Source organism: Haemorhous mexicanus, chromosome 1 (genome assembly GCF_027477595.1).
Source record: "Haemorhous mexicanus isolate bHaeMex1 chromosome 1, bHaeMex1.pri, whole genome shotgun sequence".
In the NCBI taxonomy this organism is placed as follows: Eukaryota; Metazoa; Chordata; class Aves; order Passeriformes; family Fringillidae; genus Haemorhous; species Haemorhous mexicanus.
The window spans coordinates 149,993,566-150,013,106 of NC_082341.1; the positions used below are offsets into that span (position 1 = coordinate 149,993,566).

At 37.6% G+C, this 19,541-nt stretch overlaps 1 protein-coding gene across 4 annotated transcripts in view; it reads left to right on the forward strand.

The window, feature by feature from the left end:
* Nucleotides 1-19,079, forward strand: part of PHF20L1 (PHD finger protein 20 like 1) — a 54,642-nt gene extending 35,563 nt beyond the window's left edge. For all 4 annotated transcript variants that reach the window (XM_059867306.1, XM_059867325.1, XM_059867315.1 and 1 more), the window contains 9 exons: nt 102-158; nt 1,407-1,511; nt 5,623-5,787; nt 6,177-6,358; nt 8,271-8,370; nt 10,524-10,719; nt 11,130-11,499; nt 15,045-15,207; nt 16,314-19,079. In XM_059867306.1, coding sequence (XP_059723289.1) covers nt 102-158; nt 1,407-1,511; nt 5,623-5,787; nt 6,177-6,358; nt 8,271-8,370; nt 10,524-10,719; nt 11,130-11,499; nt 15,045-15,207; nt 16,314-16,456 — 1,481 coding nt within the window. In that variant the 3' untranslated portion in view covers nt 16,457-19,079. The remainder of the gene's footprint in view (nt 1-101; nt 159-1,406; nt 1,512-5,622; nt 5,788-6,176; nt 6,359-8,270; nt 8,371-10,523; nt 10,720-11,129; nt 11,500-15,044; nt 15,208-16,313) is intronic.
* Nucleotides 19,080-19,541: the final 462 nt, after the last annotated feature.

Consider the following 19,541-nt stretch of genomic DNA (forward strand, 5'->3'; position numbering starts at 1 on the left):
TATTGTGTGCTGTTAGGATTTTTTACAGTCTAATGACTTTTACAAGAAATTAGGTCATCAGCCTGACATTGGCCTTATGTGATACATTCTTCAATTTGCAGGTGCAGCTAGAATGGAAAGAAAAGGAAAACTGGAAGAGAAAAGTTCTTCAGCATATGGTATGTAGAGAGCAATATTATTTTTATGAAAAAAAGAAAAATTCTCTAACACTTCCTGTCTCTGAAGAGCAAATGTAAAAGCATAAAATATTTCCTGGGCCCAGCTGCAGTTTTTGTTTGTTAAGGTCCTAAAAAGAGTTTTTATGCATATGACAGGTTTGTAACTGAAGAATAATTTATAAGATAAAATGAAAGTGCCCATAGCAAGGCGTTTGAAGGATCCTAAAGTATCTATGAAAGGCCCTCTGCCTCTGGTTTTTCATTTGATTGGGGTTTTTCTTAGTAGAATGAGTAATACTGGCTACTTCATTGTACTGTCAGATTTGAGATGAGAAGAGCAAACAAGGGCTACTAGCAAAACATTTGGCAATTCATGAAATAAAACAGATTAAGAGGACTCTGGTTTTATCCTGTATTCAAAATAAAATAAGTTATTAGGGACTGGCAAGAATTGAGAAGTGATTCTACTGTGTTTTTCCAGAAGGTAAAAGCTTTGTCTCTGTGTTCCCCAAGAAGATAAGACTGCTCCAGTTTGTGTGCAGGAAACAATCCTGGCTTTCAGGTTTATTTTTTGTAGCAAGTTAATTTCCTTGTTATTTTTCTCCCTGCTGATAACTTAAGAAGTTATTGTGGAGCAAAAATATGGGATGTATTTTTTCTAGGGAGAATTAACAGGATGAAAAAAATCTTTCAAAGTCAAAGTCCTTGTCCTTGTATATACCAGCAGTGGTTAAAAGTGAACTGCAGCATAAAAAATGTGTCAAATTCGAGTCAGAATCAGTTTTCTATGAGGATGCCACTGTATAGTGCAGAGTGCTGACAGCAGCACTCTGATACTGAAATTTCCTTCAAATGTCTTTCTGTGGGCCTAATATGTGTTTCTAGGACAATGGAACCCGTATAATTGGGAATTTTGCCCTTGTGAGAGCTTTTTCTCTTGCCCAAATGTTTTTGTTATAAACTGTAAGTAAAATAGAAGTTATAAGCTATTTAGGTGATGCTACATATTTTGTGTACTTTGCTGTATTTTTTCTGCCTTGGTATCTTACTTGGAAATACTTAAATGATAAAATATTATTTGTCAAATTAGATTTCTCTGAACTATTAAACCAGCAATTAATAAGAGGTGTGTCCAAGATATCAAGTAAATTACCTGAATCATTTTGATCTGACTAGACAACTAGAGCACTTGATTTTGAATGCCTTGTTTAGGCTAAGCTGCTTTAAATTATTTAATTTTTATTTCAGGTAAAAAAAAAGAAAAAGAAAAGGAGAAAAAGGAAAAGAAGGAAAAAGATCATAAACCAAAACAGAAGAAGAAGAAGAAAAAAAAGAAGAAATCAAAACAGCATGGTAAGTTAAATTTATATTTTTTAACATATGTAAAACCACCCAGTGTATTTCTATCATTAGATAGTAAAACTTGTTTGAACAATATGAATGTAAAATTTTAGAAGTGTCCAAGAGTAATTTTTAGCCTTAAATATGAAAAGGACACTTGGGACTTCTTTTTTTTCTTGTATTTATAGCCTGTCTCTCTGTATGTGATAGACACACATATTTCACAGCTTTTTTTTCTTCTTCAAAAAGATATGCTTATTGTTTTCATCTCTTTAAATTCTTCATTTGAAGCTCTGTATACATGTCATACCTATTTTGCTTGGACAGTAAAATCATTCTAGTGTCTAGTTTGTTGCTACATTTCAGTGGTTTGCTGTATGCAATGCACTCCCTCTTTAACAGTTAACCTTTCACAGTTGAGGTTGGCGTCTCTGTTATAACAGCCTTGTCTGTTGCCTTGACAAATGGAGATTATATTTTGTGGATTATGTGCTTCCCTGTCCAAAATTTGTGCAATAACATGAAAATGCTTCCACATCATGCAGTGCTTTAGTGTGAATTGCAGTATTGTAGGTTTTGTGTACTTCATCATCCTTATACTGGAGTAATATAATTTTAAGCTATAAACTTCAAATGCTTATTCCTCTTAAAAGTCATTGGGAGCTTCTTACTTGCACTGGGAAGGCATCTAAGTATTTGCAAGAAGATACTGATAAATGCTAGGTATATGTCCATTACTGTTCTTTGGTTTCATCTTCTTGTCATAAGGTGGTCTGTTGTAGGCTGGGGTTTTCTATTTATTTTTTTCATCTTTTTATTCCTTTGGTCTTTTTGCAAGCTTGTCTTGATACTTAGAAGCTTGGCAGAGGTACCATGATTAGGTTCCAATTTCTAGGAGCCTTATCCAGTGTTTGTAAATATGAGAAGAAAATATGCCCAATGTCTCAACAAATAGAAATCTTAAATCCAGATGCAAAAAGCAATTTGGGTAAAACTTGAATGTTTTATTCTTTGCAATTTCATCTTGTGAAAATCTGGGTTTAACAATCCAAACATATTCAATTTGGACTTTTTTTAACTGGGGAAAAAATTGGAAATATTCTGGTAGACTCTGACTCCAGTGTCTGATCCTGAAAAAGCCCATCTGTCAAAAGAAACAGGACTCTCTCCAGTGACACTAGGTCACTCTACTCCAGATGTGGGAAAAAGTGTAAAGGTGTGAGGCATTCTCCTTTTATTTCAAATGAAGAAGATGGATCCAGGTACATTGTGTACCCCAGGTACAAGGCTTTAACACAGAACAAAAACCCCAGCAAAGACTGGTTTTGTGCTCCAGGTATGTGCATGACTGATTGTATAAAGCCCATGTGTAGCAGAAAGTAGCAATGCCTGTTATTCCTGCTGCTCTGTTGCAGTGAGGCTGAAAGCCATGCAGCAAGCAGTAATGAACTCAGCTACTCCTTGAGTTGACTACAGTGCATACACTTGGGAGATGCTGCAGATGCTCTGCTTTGGGCAGAGACAGTAAAGAGGAAGGTGGCTTCATGGAAGGTGATCTAGGAGAGAAGGATATTATAGAACCCATAGCAGGAAAACTGTAGTGATAGGTGGGAGCAGGAATGCTTCCTGCAGAAGGATGGAAGTGCAGTAGTCTGATCGCTTGCTTATATTTGAGGTACTAATTTTTCAGAGTAGTAAATGGGTAGCTACTCCTAATTACTGATTGAAGCCATGGGTATTCTTGGTTGGGTCCAGAGGAAGGCCACAATGATGATCAGAGGGGTGGAAAACTTCCCCTGAGAGAAGAGGCTGAGAGCCTGTTTAGGCTCTTTTATACAAAAGAGAATGCTGGGGAAAGACCTTATAGCAGACTTGTAGTATTTATAGGAGACCTACAGAAAGGATTGGGAGGGACTCCTGAACAGGAAATGTGGTGGTAGGGCAAGGGGTAGCGGTTTTAAACTGAAAGAGGGTAGATCCAGATTAGTTGAGATTAGATATTCAGAAGAAATTCTTTTCTGTGGGGGTGGTGAGCCACTGGAATGGGTTGCCCCGAGGACTTGTGGATGTCCCATCCTGGGAAGTGTTGAAAGCCAGGTTGAATGGGCCTCTGAAAAACCTGGTCTGCTGGAAGGTGGGGGGAACAGGATGATCTTTAGGGTCCCTTCCAACCCTAACTGTTCAATGATTTGCAATTACATTACTTTCCTAGGACAGTCTCTCCAGTCATTATGATTAGGGACAGTCAAATGTGTTTGTAATGTGTATCTTGATAGTGTTGCAAATAGTTTGTTAGAGGAAAAGATACAATGCTGGTTATCAAGACAAATGTCAGTACCACTGTGTGACCAGAAGGCAGAAACACGTGATGTTGTTTGTGCTTGTGTGTGTGCTGGACAGCCTCACCCTGCTCCTCTCTCTGGCTGAGCAGGAAGATAATACAGAGGTGTGTAAGTACAGGTGGGCTCAGACACTGTCTGCCCAGTAGCTCCTCTGGATCCCAGTCTTTCCAATTTCTGTGCCTGCAGATAAGAGCTCATGGAGCAGCAGCCCCACTGCAGTACAGACAGTCTCACTTCCATGTGCATTCTCACGTGCTCCCTGTGTTGGCCAGGACTCCCTGGGTCCCCAGAGCCCCTCACCCCAGCTCTCCTGCTTAGAGAGCCACTTCTACCCAGAGCTGGCCCTTGCAGACCCACTGACCCCTTCCTCCCAGGCCATTTCACCTGCTCATCACCTGGTTCAGCTTTATCCATGCAAGCAATCAGACACTTGGACTGGCTGCAGGTGCTGTAGCATGAGCTCATGGGCCTCTGTGACAGAGATCCCTGGCATGGGGCTGGCACTGTTGTCACTGGAGTCTCTCTGAGTGCTGGCACCACAGACACATGGACCCTTCAACCTGCAGGGCTACTCCATTTGCTGGCACACAGAGCATGTACTTGAACCCTGAATGGAGAGCTCCTTCCCTAGGTAAGAGATGGAAATGAGGTTTAATAAAAATTACAAAATAGTTGAGGTTGGAAGAGACCTCTGGAGGTGCAGTGGTCCAGCCCTCTTGTCCTGGTTCCCCAGGATTTTATCCAGACAGCTTATCAATGTCTCCGAGGAGGAAGACTTAAAACCTCTGCCAGCACAGGCTGGATGCAGGGCATGGCCAGGCAAGTGTACTGACCACAAATCTGTATGCATATGTGGCTTTTTTTGTCCTGTTATTCCTGTGTTCTGCCCATAATTGTTCTTCCCCAAATCACTTCAGTCCATCAATTTTCCCCACCTTTATTTTCTTCCCTAAACATTTCATAAAGTCATTTTTAAACCCAAAATTATTTTCCCCCACATCCCATGGTGTCCTCCATTGGCAACCCCCAGGCTGCAAGTGCCCTTAGTCCAGGAGATGATCCAGAGAGCTGCCCTGGGTTACATCCTGATGGGTTGCATGCAATGGAGGTGATGGCACTGCTGGGAAAGTCTGAGAGGGGCCTGGCCAGAGGGTGTTTGTTGTTTGCCTGCTCATTCTCCTCCTTTGGGCCTGTATATGTATACTTTTCTGGGATGTTCCCTAGCCCATCCCAGGACCTGTTGGCCCATTGATTTCTCCGGACATGGACCTGGGAACTTGCAAAGACAATTTCCTTTGGGCTCCCTGTGCTCCTCTGCAGGGGGGCAGACAAGCTTTTATCACTTAAACTGGCAGGGTCATCTTCTGGTTGCTTCTAGGTAGCAATGCTGGTAGTGCTGCAAGCAGACTTAAGTTGAAAGAGAGAGTCACCAGCAGCATCTCTAAGGATAGCAGATGGTGCAGGATGAATTGTGGAAAAAAGAAGACTGCATAATATTCTAGGAAAAATTACCCCTCTGAACATTCAGAGATGGCAGAGTTGCAATTGGTGATGCTTATCTATCAAACTTGATTATGTTTCTTACTGGAAATTTTCTAATAAAATGTTACAAAGAGCTTTTGCCATTTCTAACTTATAGTTTATCATCCTGATACCTCAGCATCGATAGTCTTTGCTTGTCAGCATAATGCTGCAGTAAAATCTATACACTTGGGGGTTTTTTTGCATTTGTTATAAATTTTACTTTTGTAAGAGCAACTTCTTTTCTTTCAACATTTCAGATTACTCGGATTATGAAGACAGCTCTGTTGAATTCCTGGACAGGTGCTCCTCTCCCTTAACGCGCTCCTCGGGCAGCTCTCTGACCTTGCGCAGTATGTTCTCAGAGAAGAACACCTCATACCAGTATCCAAGAGCCATCCTGTCTGTTGACCTTAGTGGAGAAAGTAGGTTGAATGAACAGCAAATTCCAGTTTGTAGGTTTAATTTGTTATGAAAGGGAATTTTAAAGGAAATAATTTGGTTTATGTTTGGGATTGTAGCTATAAATATGGTGACTGATTTATCCTTCATCTATTTAAATCAAAATGCTTACACTCCTCAGGCTGTTCTGCATTGTACTTGCTTTGGTTGAGTGTTGCTACTCTGCATGTGAGAAGAGCACGTTAAAGGCACTTTGCAGAATTCATCTTGAAATCTCATGTATCAGCAGTGTGTTTGAGAGTGATTTTTGTTGCTAGTGCAGATTAAGATTTTTATCTGTTGAAGCTCCCTGTATTTCTTTCAATTATTATGTCTCTCCACACACAGTTTCACATGTATTTATTTCTATTAGACCTTTCAGATGTGGAGTTCTTGGATGATTCTTCCACAGAGAGTTTGTTACTTAGTGGTGATGAATACAATCAGGATTTTGATTCAACTAACTTTGAAGAGTCTCAGGATGAAGATGATGCTCTCAATGAAATTGTTAGATGCATTTGTGAACTTGATGAAGAAAATGGCTTTATGATTCAGGTAAAGAAGTTTGGTGTGTGGAGTTACATTTTCCATGTGAATGTTTTGCTTGTGAAGGTGCCCTTTTGATGTGTCACAGACTGGAATTATGTAGAGAGCTGTACATAAGTGAACAAGAACAAAATATTTCTTTGTTCTGCACTTGGTTTGGCTCTGTTCAGTGAATGCAGAGCTGTTTCTCTAGGATGGGGTTTCTCTAGCAATTTGATACATAGGACAAATTGCTGGTAACCTTTTTCTTTATATCCAGCTGATAAATTTGGAATAAAGTATCCTTGGCCACACACAAACCATTTGGCTCCTGTCCCCCAGACCATCCTGACTTTATGAGCCCTCCTGGCTTGGCCCTTGTGCTTTGCAGTACCACTTGTAGAAACCTCTCTGCTCACTGTAAATGTCCCTCCTCTGTGTGCAGCGTGTCTCCTGTGCAGACTCTAAATACTGTCAGTACTGTGGGGTGTGTTTCATCTTTAGAACAGCACTTCTCACACTGGGTATCACTACCAGGTTTTAGAAACTGCTGAGAGTTTACATCTTAATTTGGTATAGATAAAAGGGAAGAAGAGTATACCATGTCTGCACAGCATTCAGGTGTTGATGGATTGCAACTCCTGATAGATTGCAACTGCTGCTTATTACTTTGTACTCCAGTTAGGAGAGTGTTTCCCATCTATGAGTAATTTCAAGTATTTTTTCTCAAGCAATTTATAATACAGTGGTTAAATGAGATGCAAAAAGCAGTAAGGAAGAACTCAGTTGTCAACAACTTTTTAAAAGGTCATGAACCTCCTGTGTTTTTTACCCCCATTCAAAATCAGGTTTGTATTCAACTTCTACTGTGGTACAGTTCCAGCTGATAGTATAGAGCTCTTTAGTTGAGATTTAGAGGAAACAAGTAGGGCTGTCATGTGTTAGTGGACTCACTGTTCTGGAACCGACAGAGCCTTGGAAATGAAGGGCACACAGCCTGTCTTGGGGAGCAGACTAACAGGCTGTGCTGTGTTGGAGGAACTGAGCAGTTCAGCCGTGGTAACAATGTGGAAAAATGGACTGGTGTAACAATCTTTTGAGACAGGAGGGGACACGGTAGCTGTAGTGACAGGAGAAAAGGTGACTTCAGTGTCTTGAACAGGTTGATGCTCAAAGGCATGTCAAAGCAAAGAAGAGAGATTTTCAGCAGTGAGCCAGCAGATATTTAAAACACTGGCAAGCACAGAGTTGAGAAAGGGAAGTATCTTTAAAAGAGGCAGTTTCTGCCTGTTTTTGAAGTCCAGTGGCAGCCTGATTTTTCCTCTTCATGCTTGTCTCACTGAGAGCAACCAGTTTGCTGTTTCTAGGCTCTCATGTCTTACCACTTCTGTTTTGCTCTCCTATTCTCTTGTTTCTCCTCTTTCATTTTCTCTTAATTTTCTTTTTCTTTTAGATTTTCCATTGGTGCGATATTAAAAGCACATCTTTCTAGCGCACTGGAGAGATGCTTTGTAAATATAAATAATTAAACTGAAGAGTTTTCTACTTTTCACTGTTATGCTGTAATGTATTACATTATCTTTCTACTTTACTATAATATTATACTCCTGTCTTATGTTTCACTACTAAATATGTAGGTGCTAAAATACTGAATGTTGCAATAAAGTACTATTTAATATTACATCTTCAGTTTCTTTTTTTTTTTCTCCAGTCTGGAGTTTGTGGTTGAGGTAACTTTCAGATCTAGAGCTCTTTTTTAGCTTGATGTCTTTGTCTACCCAAACACAAATTGCCCAACTGAAATAATCTTGCTCAAGCCACCTATTTAAATTAAAGTGCTGTTCTCTGCATTTTGATTATTCAAGAAGTAGCTTCTGGGGTTTTGCATCTACTTGTCTCAGTTTTAGTTTTTGCTTTTGTTGTGTTTTTTTTCTGATGTCAGTGTGAAGAATGCTTGTGTTGGCAGCACAGTGTATGCATGGGACTGTTGGAGGACAGCATTCCAGAGCAGTACATCTGTTACATCTGCAGAGATCCGCCAGGTATGGATAAACTACCTTTATTTGCAGCCCTGCTTGGGATTTTTGAGCAAAGATGTTACGAATTTGCTTAAATTGTTCCAGCTTTGTCTGTTTTGTGTTATGTGTGATGCTTCTTTGGGGCAAGTGATTCTAAGTTTGGCTCTGAGCAGAAACATTTATGTTAGTAACATCATGGTCAGCTATGCTAAATCTTATCCATGAACTCAGTTATCATTGTTTTACTTGTTGAAACTTAATTCCCCCCAAACCTTAGCACTTTATGTCAGTGTAGTCTGGAAAGCCTTTCTAAAGAAATCATTTTTGTTCAGGGATCTGTTTTGCCAATACTTGGAATCACATTTGTTCATTTAAATATTTTCTTAGAGGAGAAGGACTCAGTACCACAGTGCATTCAAACATGCTGTGAATGGCATTTCATAGTAATTGCAATTTTATAATGTTTACATTAGCTCAGAACTGTGTCAAAGTGGGGAACTGAATATTTAAAATACAGAAAATCTATTCTATCTTATAGTAAACAATAGTGCACAAACAGCTTATGTTCAATTTCAGATAGGTCACATTAAAAGAACTTTGAAAACTTCACTTTTAAACTGAATACATTTGATTAGGAAGATGTTGTTTTAAAAATTATTTGTGATAAACCCGTTTTTCTTAACAGTTATATGGAGAAAAACTAAAGAATTTGGAAATAAGTTTTTTGTATTTTCTTCTGACAATTGATACAAATGCACATACCTGTCCTCTGGTAAAATATCCAGCACTCCAGCTGTTTCAAAAGGGCAATGAGACTACAACCTCAAATTAACTGTCATTCTAAATTTAAGAAGTGAAATATGAAAATTGTTTGCAGAGATTTTATTAGCTATTTTTGAGATGAAATATTAGGAAAGTAGAGCTGGCTCCATATGTCCCAGTGTGAATAAAAACTGGTGGTAGAGAGTCTTGTCTGATAGTTCTGTGTGGTGTCTCTTTGAGCAGCCCAGCTTTTTCTTACTAAACCCAGCTAATTTGTCTTGTGCTCTTTCCCTGCACTGTATTAGGTACTTCGTTTTCCCCTGCTATGCAGAGTCTGTGTCCCTAATTTTTATCTTCTCTCCCTTCCTAACCATTACTTCTTTTCTTTCTATGTCAGGAGAAAAAAGTCATTCTCAATGTCAGTATTTTAAAGTGTATTGGGATAATGGGCAAAAAGGAGATAGACAGGGTATTCTCCTGAAAGGTATGAAGGGCTTCCATCAACCCGTTCTTTGTTCTGTCTATGATGATAGTATGATTTGAAATCAAGTGTAAGATACTGTCAGTCCGTCTGGGTGCCTTGTTGTAAACAATAACATTGCAATAATTAGCATTATGCATTTCTGGTTTTGGGTGGGCATTTTGGTTTTGTTTTGTTATGTTGGTTTTTTTTTTTTGTTTGGTTTTTTTTTTTTTTTTTTTTTGGGTTTTTAGTAGTTATTTAGCTACTGTAGAAGCCTTAGCTAAATATTCATTCCTGCTGATTGGGTTAAGACATAGCAGGGGAGACCTGAGGCGCACATACATCAATACCCTCTCTACAAGTCTGGTGAATGGCACCTCAAAGGGGAGTGTAAGAGCTCTGCTGGCAGATAACTTTGAAATATCTGCTTTTCCTGAAGCCTTTTCTTGTCTTCTAATAAATAGATATTGACTTCAGTATTGAAGCAAAACATTTGTCTTTTAGAAACAAACTGGATGTTTTGGATATGTCCATATAAAATCCACTCTAATATTTCTCTTGGTAACTTAGGCTTTCTTTTTTTTTTTTTTTAAAGTTGAACTACTTAGATAAATAAAATGTCAATGTAATTTTCTTGGTGATTTTTATTTTGATAACAGCATAGATCTTAATATCATATAGTTTGATTGCAAAGGTGATTAGGTTTTAATTTCAAATGCCATTTAGAGGAGTCTTGAGGTTTCAGGCTGATTTTCTTTCTCATAAGTTTTGACTCTCTTCTTAATCCACAAAAACTAAATTCGTATATATTAATAGCAAAATCCTGAGTCATCCTTACATGGATGTTAGGAGATATTTAGGCAAGTACAGCACATAAATATAGCACTCTAGTTGTAAATGTAATTCTGCTGTGGCTTTAGATGTCCCTCAATTTCTTTATTGCTTACCCCAGGACAGAGGTGGAGTGCCAAATATCTCTATGACAAAGACTGGCTAAACAATGGACACATGTGTGGATTATCATTTTTGAAAGAGAACTACTCTCATCTTAATGCCAAAAAGATCGTGTCAACACATCACCTACTGGCAGATGTATATGGGGTAACTGAAATTCTGCATGGACTGCAGCTGAAGATTGGGATACTGAAGTAGGTATCACTCCAGGCTCTATTTTCCAGCTCTATATATTCAGGTAGCAAAGACTACCATTATTGCATTTGCATTTTTCTCTCACATTAAAGTTCTTTTTTGTATAATACTTTAAATAATTCAAGTGCAAGATATGCAGTACCCTCAGCTTCAGCAGGAGCTAGGTGTTCAGCACCCAGGCAGCTCTGGTCTGTTGGGATTATTGGTGATTGTTTTGGTAAATTTTGTGCTAAAGGGACATTTTAGATTTATCTTAAATGAATGAATAACCTAGGAATACTTTTTTTTTTTTATTATAATGGTGCTTTTCAGTAGTTAATATCTAGGAGAATTGGATGCTTAAATAGTTCAGTGCTCTAAGTGCACTAAGTTCTCTATAACTTGCTTTTTTTCCTCCCCTTCATTGCAGAAATAAGCATCACCCAGACCTTCATCTCTGGGCTTATTCAGGGATGAGAAAAGAACAAGAACAAAGAACTGCTGGGGTAGAGAAAAAGTTAGTGACTTTGCAGGATGCTGTTAATCCAGCTGAAAGGACGTGTCATAGTCAAAACCATAAAGAGCCACCCAGTATACCCCAGAAGATGGAAGAAACATACATCACAAGTGAGCACAGTTACCAAAAACCACAGAGTTTTAGTCATGACTACAAAGCAGTCACTGACCCTATGAGCTCAGATGATGAAGACACAAGTAGCTTTGAGGAAGATCAGGAATATCACACAGAGAATAAAAACTGTTTACAATATTCTTTTAAAGATGGTGGCATGAATGAGCAGGTAAGTATCATTCTTCATCTGGGAAATTTTATTTGGAAAAGTATGTTCAGTCTGATAAAACTGAAGTACATACAGGTATTATAAAAACTTTACTGCTGGAAGTCAACATATTTATCAAATAAGTCAGCAGAAATCACTAGAAGAAAACTTGGATCACTGAAATTGTTCCAGGTGAAGTATGTTCATTTCAGCTGCTGTATGAAATAGAAGGTATGGTTTAAGGTATTGCCTGTGCTAAAAAATCATTCTCAATCTAATGTTTTGAGAGAAAGGAAACCCCATTATTAAAATGCAGGGTCTTGGAACAGAATTTGCATGGTTTTTACAAGGTGAGGAGAATGGGACAGGTTTCCCTTTTCTCTCAGTTTGGTTATCCACATGTGTTAGGCGGTTTTGGTTGTTGTTTTTTAAACCAAGGCTTTTTAAACAGTGTTTATTTTTGTACTGTATTCTTCTTTTAATAGCAGTGCTACATAGAATGTCCTTCACATGTGATGATTTACTGACCAACTAATCTCACCTCATGTGAAACTGCTTTTCACTCTTCTATATTGCATACTTCTTCTAATGAAACATTTTTAGTCAGGATTGTCTTTTGCTGTTTAAACATCTCTTTCTCATTTTTACATTAATGGTTGAATCCATTATTTGGTGGAAAAGGTCTGAAACTTGTTAATCTGGTTTAGTGAACAGTTCTCAGAGCAAAAACCAAAGAGAACCAAGCCTTTCTGTTTTCTACAATACCAGCTGCATGAGGATAAATCATCCAACTCATCCCCCTTTAGAAGTACAGTTTCTGATGTGGAAGAAATGAGTATGACGCATCTTTTTTCTTTTTAATTTTAGTTCTAAATGTGGCATGTAAGCTGTATAGTTGGAATGGGGAATTTTAGGCTCATTCTAATTAAAAATACCTGTTTCTGTGCTAAATTTGCTACATTGCACAACTATATTCAGATTTCTAGTAAGGAGACATACAGCAGTGTCAAATACTCTTGCCTTCCAACAGTAGTTTAAATTGCCATTGTAAAGAGTATAAGTAATATAAAGATATTTAGAATTAAAGGAAAATATGTATGAGCAGTTAAACAAAATTATTTCCTTCAGAGATTCAAACATATATCTAAAAAGCTGGGTGCTCTCTGTTTGGCACTGGCCCCAACAGATCTCTTCTTGGTTCTTCCCTTTGGAGACACCTTGATCACCTTTCCAGTAGTCAGCCTTGATACTAAAATAAGGCTTTCTGCCTAAACATAATAGGCATGGAAAAGGTCTCCTTGGTTTCTCCATAAACCTGTTTGCACTTACCTTAAAACTGACATTAAAGGACCATTTTAGAATCATCTGACTTCTCTCTAAGGTGCCTTTTCTCCTTTCCTTGTCAAAGTTTGGTTGGGGCTTTGAATTTTCCTTTCTAGCATTCTTCAGAGCCTTTTAATATTCTGGTTTTCCATACTATTTTGTTTTACCCTAATTTGCAGTTCTGCTACATAGTTCCATTTTTCTTACAAACAGTGTAAAACAGGATAAACTGTTTTTAAGTCCCTTTTTGGGTTATTCATTTTCTTTAAAATTGTATTTAGTTTCCTTGGTTTTGCTTCTGAAAGCACAAGACTTCCCCACCTGAACCTCCTGTTATTTCTTGTCCATGAGCTGTATCCTTAACTCTTCTCCTGACATCCCTGCCTGATTACCTACATCAATCTCATAGCTTAGAGAAAATCCTGTTGGATTTTGTGGTTTTTTTTCAAGGATCCATTTGAATAAATATAGAGGTCATTAGAAGGAAAAAAACAAACCAACATTTATGATGTTATTTAGATGTTCAGTTCTTTAGCTTTGAAATTTTCTCTATCTTGCTGAAGCAGGTTGAAAGATGATTTTGCTTTTACAATTATGGGCTTGGATCCTTTTACAGCAAGGGAAAAATGCCATTCCTGTAGTTTTGGAGAGAGTCTGAAAATTGTACGGAATAGATAATTTCTTACTTATATTGGAAATATTTTTCATAATATTATGAAAAGTTTGATTACTGCAAACACTGTGGAAGCAAACCTGATGCCTTCAGAGAAGGGATTTTAAATATCATAAAGGCATCAAAACTCTCATACCTTTCAAATAAAATCTATATCTGAAACATAATTTTAACTCCTTTATTGAACATTATGAATATTAACAATGCTTGTCCCATCTGAGTTGCTAATAAAGCTTCCTGCAGGTCAGTCAGAGTTTTATTTGTTTGGTTGGTGTTTTTTAATTGATTTTAAGTCTTAAAATGAAAGTTGGGGTTTTTTTGCTGAAGTTGTAACTGAAAACCCTTCAGTTCCTGTTTTCTTCTTTACCTCTCTTCTCATTCTTCCCGTACTTGACTGGAGAAAAAATATTTTAATAACAGACCTAATACCATTTTTTTTTTCTTATGTGGAAAATTAGCTGAGCTCTTCAGAGAAGTGTATTAATACAATTAAAGGCATTCTTTGCTCTGGCATTTGATATGAACTGACACTGGGTGAGCACATCTATCTGGCATTCTAGTCCTTAAAATCTTCAATAGTGAAAGAACTTCATTGGGTATGAATTCATGGTGGATATAAAATGGAAGCTGTTAATCCTCCTAATTACCTGAGATGCTGAGCATTTTTAACTCATAAAATCTGATCTGCTTCCACTCACTAGCTGGAACATCAAATACAGAAAGCTTAGGAGCTTGTGTATTATCTCTGGCATGCTGTGAAGGTACTAATTATATTGCAGAAGTCAATCTTCCTCAGATACTATGTTTGCATAACTCCACATGTTAGTATAACTGTCCCCAAACATGTTCAGTTCTACCCCAGACTTGTGCCTGGAAGGTAGGTGGGGTAATAGCAGGTAGGAAGAGAAGTTTTTTGTCTTAATCAGCAAACAGAACAGATTGCTCAGGGACGATGTGAAGTCTCTCCCCTCACTGGAGATACTCCAGAACCATCTGGACACAATCCTGTGCCATGTGCTCTGGGATGACCCTCTGGGACCAGGTGATCCACTGTGGTCCCTTCCAAGCTGACCCATTCTGGGATTCTGTGAAATAGGATGTCCAGCTTATTTGTACAAAATAGTGACTGTTGACATCTGAGATACTTCTGTGTTGTAGAGAATTTTCCATGGAAACAAACCTTAGGATTTTGCTCATTTTTGGTGGCAGTAGACCCATGCAGTTCAGCACTTTATGATTTAAGTTGCTATTTATGTAAAAAGGGCACAGAAGTACAATCTGTTTTACTGCATTGAAGAAAGCATTTGAACTGATAAACTTCAGTGTTAGGGAAATGAGGCAAAAGGTATAGATGCTTACTTATGTGGAATCTGCATTTTGTTTAGTTTAGTCCATTGATGTGTCATAGTATGTGGCTTTTGAGTAAGCTTTTTGTTGTGTATACAGAAGTACAATTCTAAGCCAGCAGAGTTTATCATGTGACTCAAATGTTGAAATCAACACCAGGAATTAAAACAAAGAAAAAAAAATCTTAAATGGCAATTTTTTTCTTTCTGTTGCCCCTATGAAGAATTCTGCTGAAGGAAACACTGTGTTTGTTTGTAATGAAAGAAAAGGCTCAGAAGAACAAGTGGACACACATCTTCAATGGCAGCTAAATCTCCTCACCCATATAGAGAATGTACAGAATGAAGTCACCAGCAGAATGGACCTGATTGAAAAAGAAGTTGATGGTAACTGCATTGCCAGATTACTTGTTGATGTACCTGTAGCAGCATCTCTCTTAACTGATGTGTTCAAAGTGATCTGAGGCACTGAGGATGGATTTTTAAGTATTCTGTTCAAATTTGGGTCCCAGAATTACAAGCAGAGCTTGTACCCTTGATCACCTCAACCCCCTTCCTCAAGTTTTCAATGCCCAATAAAGTAGATTAAGCACTCAGGCTGAGACTGCAGAAAGCTTAGATAACTTGTCTAGTCTTTGTCCAGATATGAATCTGAAAGTTGATGGCTTTTTCTACACCTGGAGTGTTTCTGCCTGATTATTCTAGTAATTGACAATATTTAGGGGGAAAAAAAGGTGTTTATTGTGCCTTCAACTTTGTTTTTTTTCTTATTAGTAAGCAAGTGGTTTCGTGAAGACAATTCAGTCTTCATGGGAAAACTTGAATGAAATTATATTGTATGAGAATATTGTAGCACACAAGTGTCTGTGACTTGCCAGTCATAGAAACTAGTAATTAAGGGAGCTTGTAGTCTAATTCTAGGACCCCTTAATTAATCTTTTAACAAATCAAGTTCTCTTATTTCTATTTGCAGTTTTACTTTCAGTATCCCGGCATTTCCTAGATCAGTGTTTCTAAACTAATAGGGTTGACTATTTCCCTTCTCTGTTTCTACAAGCAGAGAAATTCCTTGAAAACATTTGTTAAAGATTGGAAAACCATTCTGTGATGTGGATCTTGTCCATAGGAGCCTGTTAAAGTGGCAGAAGCAAACCTTGTGTTTAAGGGTTGCATTTTCTGTTTCAGAAATGTCAGAGTAGACCACAAACTGAAGTTGCTTTTATGTGTGGACAGGTTTAATTGTGAGCCAAGGGTAAAATTTACTCCCAGATACAATTTTACAGCAACAATCAAATCAGAAGTTTGGATTTTTCAAGAGAAATACGGGATTAGTTGGTGTTTCCCTAACTAAATTTCTTCTGTTGAATAAAAATCACAGCCTCAGTGTATTTTCCCTTTTTTTGAAAGACAAAGTAAGAAAGAAAAGTTTAATTTTTATGGAAACTGTTTCTCAAAGAGTTACTCTAATCAACTTCTTCCTTTCCCTTCTGTAGTTTTAGAAAGCTGGCTTGATTTCACTGGAGAACTGGAACCACCAGATCCTCTGGCAAGATTGCCTCAGCTCAAGCGACGTATCAAACAGCTCTTAATCGACATGGGAAAAGTACAGCAGATAGCAACACTTTGCTCTGTATGACAAAAGGAAGAATATAGAAGTAAAAATAGGTTCTTTACAATGCATTTTCTTATTAGCCACAAGACTGACAGGAAGACAGCAAAAAGCGGAGCATTTATCCGGTTCTTTGCTGATTACATTAATAGGCTGAAGCTTTAGAAAGAAGAGAGGAAGTTTAGAGTCAGGAATCTGTTGTATTGAAAATATGAATATTCAATGTCTGGGCTTCAAAATTATATATAATATACTTAGAAATGTTTATTTCTCAGGATTTTAACATGTTGAACAAGTAAATCCCCAGATACAAGAAAATCCAACAAACAAAAACTCTTCGACGAGCAGTGCTACTATTTTGAAACCCTTGGCAAACATTTCTAAATTAGCAGAATTCAGCTGACTAAAAATGCAATCCTCTTATCTTGCTAGTGAAAGATAGATACAGAGAGTGCTGTATCTTCTCTACAAGGAAGGTTTTTAGATTATTTCTTTCTCTTACGAGTGTTCAGGAAACCAAACATACTAGCTTTGATTTTTGAAAAAAATTACTTGTCATGGTCTCCCTTTTAAAGTATTTTTTTAAATAGAAATCCCTAGAACAGCACCCCTAGGCCCCTTTAAAACAGAAGTGGAAAATAGTGGTCAGATGTGCCAAATAATATTAAAATCACTGGGATGAGAGTTTAATTATGACTTAGGCGAAGGTTTTTTCCAAAGTCCTACTCGGTGCCAGCAGTCCATCCAAAATTGCATCTACTTTATATTTTTTTATGTTCTATAGCAGTGTTCAGGAATCAAGGTACAATTTTTGTCCTGGGTAGCTCTATTCTGATGTTGGTCCTCTGAAAACTTCACCATCTTCAGTGGGGATGAGGAATGACAAGAGCAGCAAAACTGTCTGTGGCTGTGGCAATTCTAAACCATTAGAGGCAAAAATCACAAGATACCTTATCCAAGTTGTTTTTATAAAATTTTTCAGCTTCAGTGAATGAAATGTCATGAAACCAAAGGCAACCTACCTGCTCTGTTAGCTCTTGCTGGATTTTGAGCCCAGGACTTCTCCTGTGCTGATAAGTTGCCGCTGTACCCAGTGCTACATCCGTGTCTGTGTGTGTATGTATATGTGCATAGCTATGTGTACATATATACATGCCATACACATTTCTATCTACACATGTCTAGTTTTCTTACCATAGACTACAAGAACTGGTGGTTCATATTACCTTTTAACAAGCAGTTTCTAAAATTGAAAATAATGTATGTACAGGTTTTGAAATTTGTAAAATATGACTGTTAAAAGGAGGCTATTTAACTGAGGACATTAAGATACTTGAACATTTTATGCCTCATGTCTGTTTATCAGTTCTAGTTATCTGTATAAATGCATTTTAGAACCGATAGACAGTAAACTTGAATTTACCTTTTGATAAGAGTACAAGCCACTGTACATTCAAAAATTATTTAAATTTGCAAACACACTGTTCTATATGTAAGGTACTGTATGTAAAACTGTTTATTAAAACTATTCTGCATACTCTATATTTTCCACTTTTCTTCCTGATCTACATACAAATGTAAAAAAGAAGTGATTGTTATTATGTACAGACCATCAAAAAATCTTGGAATGCCTTTTAAGGATGCATACAACTGAAAAACGTGCCAAAGATGGATTATCTGGGAAAGACTTTGCAGCTAGTGCATTGAATTTTCATGATAAAACCATTATTGAGAAAGAAAGCAGCATGGCTGGTTCATTGCTAAAGTAAACCTACCCTGACCTTTCCTCTCTGTCATACCTGAAGTGAGTTATCACTCCTGATGGCCAAAGCAAAATGTAAACCCCTGTTACAGAGTGGTTGCTACTTAAAAAGTCTTCCCACATCAAGCTTGTAGGAGACATCACAGAGATGCACGAAAACGTGGAATTATGGAATGGTTGGCAACTCCATAATGCAGAAAGAACATTAGAGCTGTGGAGTTGTTGACATTTTATAGCAACTGTTAATAAGTACTCTGTGTTATATAGATGATGCTTAAATAACTGCTTCAAACATGAATAGTTGGGTGACCTACTTGCTTTTGGATATGTGAGACATTTTTATAGACTATTCACTTGCTGCATATCCTTGAATGTGGTACTGTGTGTACTGTATAAGAGAAGTGTAAATCCAGATGAATTACTTTGAAACAAAGTGGAGTGTATTTACAGAATTTATACAGCATACACTGTAGCAATATTATGCAATGTGTGTGCATGTGTGTGATGTAATATAATTGTAAATGTTACTAAAGGTGGAGGTGGACTTGGAAAGTTCAGGGGGGAGGACAGAGGTTTTATTCTTACTACAGAGATGGAGGAATGGTATCCTGAAAAGGAAATCCTAAGGTCGAAGTTGAAGTTGCCCTTGCAGCTTTAATATGTCTTCTGTTTGTATGTGTAATGCCCTCTTTATTTACACAAATATGTAATTTTACCCCTCAAGATCCTGCCTTGTTCAGGATGGACTGTGCTTACAAAAACAATCTGTTCAGTATTTTTTTTTAATGTTCATTGTGTAGTCATGTATTATAAAAAGTCTCCTGCAATCATTCATATCTTCTAAGAAATACAATCTCAGTGTCCGTATGGACCGTGCTATGTATGATACATCGTGTCCTGCTCCAGTGTTTCACAAACTTGTCTGAGTTTGCTTTCTTAAGTTGTGGTGCTGGTCTGTAACATGTGGACATTAGTTTCTGACCCCAATTTCTCAAGTATTCAAAGGTTTGGGATGCTTTTGAGCTTTTTCTTTTAAACACAAGTCAAGTGCCATAAAAATGCTCTGTTTTGCACAGAATGTAGCCTACAGTTGGTTGCTTTGCTCGTGTACCAGTCAATCCCAGTGTGATCTGGCTCTTACCAGTATTTCTTCCTAGTTGGCCTTATCAAGAGAATCTTATTCCTGTAGGTATATTTTTCCATCTGTCTTCCTACTTCCTCTCTAAATAAGCCAGGGATGTACATTCAGTCTATTTGCAACATCGTTTATTGGGGTGTGAATTGTGACTGCATTGTTTTGATGAAGGGGACAGACCCTCTCTGAGGGAAAAGTAGTAGATGGCAATGTAA